Below are 4,813 nucleotides of genomic sequence, written 5' to 3' on the forward strand. Positions count from 1 at the left end.
TTTATCGATGCTCGTGGTAACGCAGGCTAAAGTGACTGACAAATACCATAAACGCCTCTAGCGGAGAATCCTTGAACTATACCACTGTTTATTTCTGCGTCTGGACGCATCAAATCGTAGGAACCAACTTGTGCCTTCCAGAAGTGATAAAGTGACTCAAATCGAATTTCCACGATAGTGTGGTAGTAGTGTACAGGGTGGTCTGCTCTGCTTTTGACGAGGAAACCATTAAATCGTGAGATATTTGACAAAATGTGACTTGTGCAGCCATCTTGTGTGTTTTCATCGGCGTCTGTCACAATCGCACACTTTCTAAAATTCTAATTCTTTCAATTAGAATGTGTTTATTGGCGTTTATACGGACCAGACCACCCTGTAGGGAAGTCTACCCGTGAGTTCTATACCAGTGAAAAGTGTATTTGTGCAATTGTCGAGGCTCAAGTTGGTTCCTACGAAATCGAACGTCTCTCTTGCACATCGCATATACATACACGGTTCCCGTTGATTGTGTGATTGCACGGCCAGCGCACGGGCCACGGAGTCTCCCCCCTTAACGGTGCATTTAGAATAAATTGCCTTGTAGTTAAGTGAAAAGATATATACTTTTCCGTTTCATGTTTCATGACTGTCATATTTATCGCACGCAATATAAATGGAATATACATATAACACTTCATTTGTGTTAATAATGCATAGAATTGATGCTTTATCGGTAACGTCGAGGTCAAAGTCATCGAAACTACCTCCTCTAAACGCGTTTTACTCATAAAATATATGATACTAAAATTTGACTGCGTAATTTGTAATACGTACCCACGTGTCTGTAGGAACGAAAAAGTGGAAGATAATCATACTAGTGAGGAACACATTGCATTATTATTAACCTTATTGCATTGAGTTCATTATTTTATATTAACATGTCTGAATGTTACGCAGTGCTTTTAGATGCTATTGCAAAATCTCTGCTAGTATCGGTGAAAGACGCTGTAGAGACGAGGGTGATAGCGCTAAACGCATCCACGGGGACGGTCATCAACGCGGTCTGGCTGGAACGAAGCCCAGGTAGCGTCGGTGAACCTTCAAAGGTCGGGAACCATGCACTTCAGCCGGGATCAACACCGGATCCAAATTTACCGTGGTACGAGAATGCGGGTGCCACCACAGAATTAAGGTTCGATCAATTTATTATATCATTCTCGAAATCCGATACACCACCATACCTTTAAAGCATATTCATGATAGGTCTGCATGTTTCACTCGTTCAACTATCATAAATCATAAAATACAGTGTGTTAATAAACGTGTGTGACACTTTCGCAGAGTGCATTTTGCACGCCAAACTAAGACGAAAATCTAGAATAACGAAATGCCGTTCCACGCTTCGTTTCCGAGTTATTAATTATTGAAAATACGGGCGAAATACAGTGTGAAATACGTCTGACGCGATGGGTTATACTACTTGCAACAGTAGATTCCCAGCTGATACACGGGTTCGATTGAAGACCTATTTAGTAAAAATTAATGAATGAAACCAACTTGTGAAACAACTGAAGAACGCGCCTCTGAGGTAAATAGAGATAGAGTAACCCGTCGGGTCAGACGTATTTTACGCGTACTTTTCTCAAATTTTCAACAATTAATAACTCGGAAATGAAGCCTCGAATGTATTTTCGATATTCTTCATTTTCGTCTTAGTTTTACAGGTAGAATCCACCTTGCCAAAGTGTCCCACATTTTTATTAACACCCTATATGTTTATACTTATATTATTTTAATATTAATATAAAAATTAATTTTTCCACTGTTTCTAGTGCAGCTTGGTCTTTAAGAAGCTTTTAAATTAAAATTTTTAAAGAATTAGGAATAAAGGATTAAGTAAATACGTGAAAATTTTATTTGCTTTACCATATTGCAGGAAGTTCTGTATTCAAAGTGATTGATAGTAATAATAGCGGTAATTTAAAAAGTTAATAAACTCTAAATAAATAAAAAAATATAGTTTTCCATACAAAAATTTAATGTTACGTATATATATTGAAATAATGAAATTATATATTATCACAATCACTAATTATCGACGCACATATTTCCATACTTCCAGCGCCTTAATTACTTGGTGAAAGTTTGAAATAGTTCTCTAAACAAAGTATGTTTTTCTCCATTTGTTATTGCTAAAATAGACTCAGCTCTTTTTAAAGTTTCTAGAGCTTGTTTTGGTTTTTTTAAGTGTGATTGAATTGTTCCTGTGAAGAAGTACAACATTCCAGTTAATGGATGTACTTGACCATAATATATTCTGAAACATTAAAATGTGATATTATCGTATTCTTAGTCTACAAGTTGTTCAATGTAAAAAATCTTACACATAGCCATTAGTAAGTCATTTTGTATAAGAGTCTGCTTCCTCCCACAGTTCTAAATGTGTGGCAGATTTAAGAGCTTTTAGTAAAGTTTGCAGATGTTGTATATTAAGTGGGTGCAAGATACCCTCTTGTTTTTTGAGGCATTTCTTACTTACATACAACAAATTACTTGCATGCAATATACTACTACCATACATCATAGTACTTGAAGGATCTGATCCCGCTCATAAGAAAAGTACATTCTGCAATTGGATTTTATTGATTGACTATTTATTATTACTCTAAAAAAGGATGAAAGCCATTTCTTCCATGCTTTGTAAAAGATGTGCAGTGAAGTGAGTTATCTCATCAAAAGTATCTTTGAATTTTTTTGGAAAATGTGTCCCAAATTTTACACATGTATCTGTGTCAGCAGAGCAAGGATGTGTATAAGACTTATTTAGGCACACTGCAGCTTCAGCCATTAATTCTGGCTGTTCACACCTTTTACAATTGCACCAGAAGTAATATGATTTTTGTAATTTCTTGTGTCTGTCTTTTGTCGCTTTAAGTAAATCAATGTATGATATTCTTAGCTACACATAAATAGTTTCATTTAAAATACTGCGATCTAATATAAATTCAATTACCAGCATAGAATTATATTATAACTTAGCAGAAAGAAGACTTGCCTGAGACCAATCTAAAAGAGGAAGATCTACTATTGTTCTAATAGTTAGAGTAGGTCCTTCAAAAATGGCTACAGCATTTGGCATACAACTATGATCAATAATTGAAGAACCTAAATAAATACCAATACCAATACTATTCATGTCCACATCTAATATATAAACAGAATACAAATTCTGCCACAAATAGGTATTAATTCCTGATGACTTGGCATAGGTTCACCTTCGAATAATACATTTAAAATCCCACATTGACACATAAAAATAAACATCCTTTTCGTATTTTTCATTATGACAGAGCAATTTGATGAAATAATGAAGTCAGCATCAATAGAATCAAATAAAACAAATACTATTCATCTTCCAAATTGTTATAAGATACTTACGTGACATTAAATCCTTAAATTTTCTATAATTTGTTTCACTGTAGTATCCCTTTTTTTCCCCTCCACCTTGATTTAGTTTTATAATTACACGAGTCATAAATTGTGCTAAATCTGGTACAGTTTTTGATAAAAACTTTTTTAATTTTGGACATTCAGTCGTATGTATAGGCCATGCACCTCGTTGACAGGAATGATTACAGTAATAAACACACTGGCAGGCGGAACATTTTGAAACTTTTCCACTGAAATAAAATACAATACAAAATGTATATCCCAAGATATATTATTCGTATAATCAATATGGATTTAATAACTATCGAGTTAATATAAAATATACATAAAAAAATAAATGCAAATGTTATTTGAGAAACGTTTTGTATCTATAGGCATTAAATAAACTTTACCGTCTTAAACAATGATCGCATAGATGGTTGTTAAATTTTGAATTAAGAACATAAGTGAATGGTCTAGCAGTCAAAGTAGTAGTCCCCTTCTTCAAAATATATTTACCTTTATTCATTTTCAATAAAGCATAGTTCACACCAAAGAAAGAAGTACAAATTTGTAATGCTCTGATGAACAACACTATTTAACTGTCACTCGAAAAATAAAGATACAGCTGGACAGAGCGTTGTTGAACGACTGCCGCACAGAACGGACGTGTTTGTTTAGATTGCGCGAATCTCTCGCCTAAGCGTCGAAGCCGCCGAGGTGAGAAAGTGTTTTGAGTGTGACGGAAAGGCAGGCGAACGAACAAGCTACAGAACGAGTTTTCGCTAATATGAAGAGATATTGAAACCATGTAATCTTTGACAATAGGAGTCAAATGAATTACTTCTTGGTTACGACCTAAAATCAACCGAATACTATCACTATCTCCGCAGGATCCAACGCTAAAACTGGCTAAAACATTCGCACACGCAACGTACCTATCGTGGGACAGTGATGCCAGAATCGTGGGATTTTCGCGCGAGCGCTTACCCTCTCCATGCCTCCCGTGGGTATTCTACACAAGCATATTCTAGCCTGTCCGTGAGCTCTGCCCCCACTACGTCCTACTCGTCGACTCACCAACGCAAGTGTTTTCTACCTCTGTCGTGTGCGCTCTGCTTCGGGTGTTCTCGGCAAAAGTCTGCCTGCGTCACGCGTTTACGACGCGACGGCCGAGTGGCCCAAGCCAGGTTAAGGGGGGAGACTCCTTTGGGGCCAACTCCGAATCGATCGAAGCGCCGATATAAACAACCGGACGCCAGCGAAAAGACAAAATTGATATTTCGGACGGCTTGATAATGCGACATCTAGCGGCAGTACCCACAAATAAATTTTGTTCCCCGTTACCATCAAGCTGGATTTGTGTATTTCCTACGCGAAGACAGTGTTGCCGGACAGTATCGTT

The 4,813-nt window shown here is 36.7% G+C and overlaps 2 protein-coding genes across 2 annotated transcripts in view; one reads left to right on the top strand and one right to left on the bottom strand.

The window, feature by feature from the left end:
- The window catches only part of LOC107191833, a 38,120-nt gene extending 36,886 nt beyond the window's left edge, over positions 1-1,234 (top strand). Inside the window, exon 4 of the mRNA XM_015580969.1 lies at positions 937-1,234. Coding sequence (XP_015436455.1) covers positions 937-1,226 — 290 coding nt within the window. The 3' untranslated portion in view covers positions 1,227-1,234. The remainder of the gene's footprint in view (positions 1-936) is intronic.
- An 820-nt stretch (positions 1,235-2,054) lies between these two features.
- LOC107191834 (histone-lysine N-methyltransferase ASHR1-like) lies at positions 2,055-3,937 on the bottom strand. Its single transcript, XM_015580970.1, is given in 7 exon segments — positions 2,055-2,296; positions 2,364-2,524; positions 2,657-2,938; positions 3,035-3,204; positions 3,207-3,335; positions 3,418-3,659; positions 3,822-3,937. Coding segments are annotated over 7 exon segments (1,287 nt in total). The 3' UTR covers positions 2,055-2,109.
- Between the last annotated feature and the right edge of the window lie 876 nt (positions 3,938-4,813).

This window comes from Dufourea novaeangliae, unplaced genomic scaffold (genome assembly GCF_001272555.1).
Source record: "Dufourea novaeangliae isolate 0120121106 unplaced genomic scaffold, ASM127255v1 scaffold272, whole genome shotgun sequence".
Taxonomy (NCBI): domain Eukaryota; kingdom Metazoa; phylum Arthropoda; class Insecta; order Hymenoptera; family Halictidae; genus Dufourea; species Dufourea novaeangliae.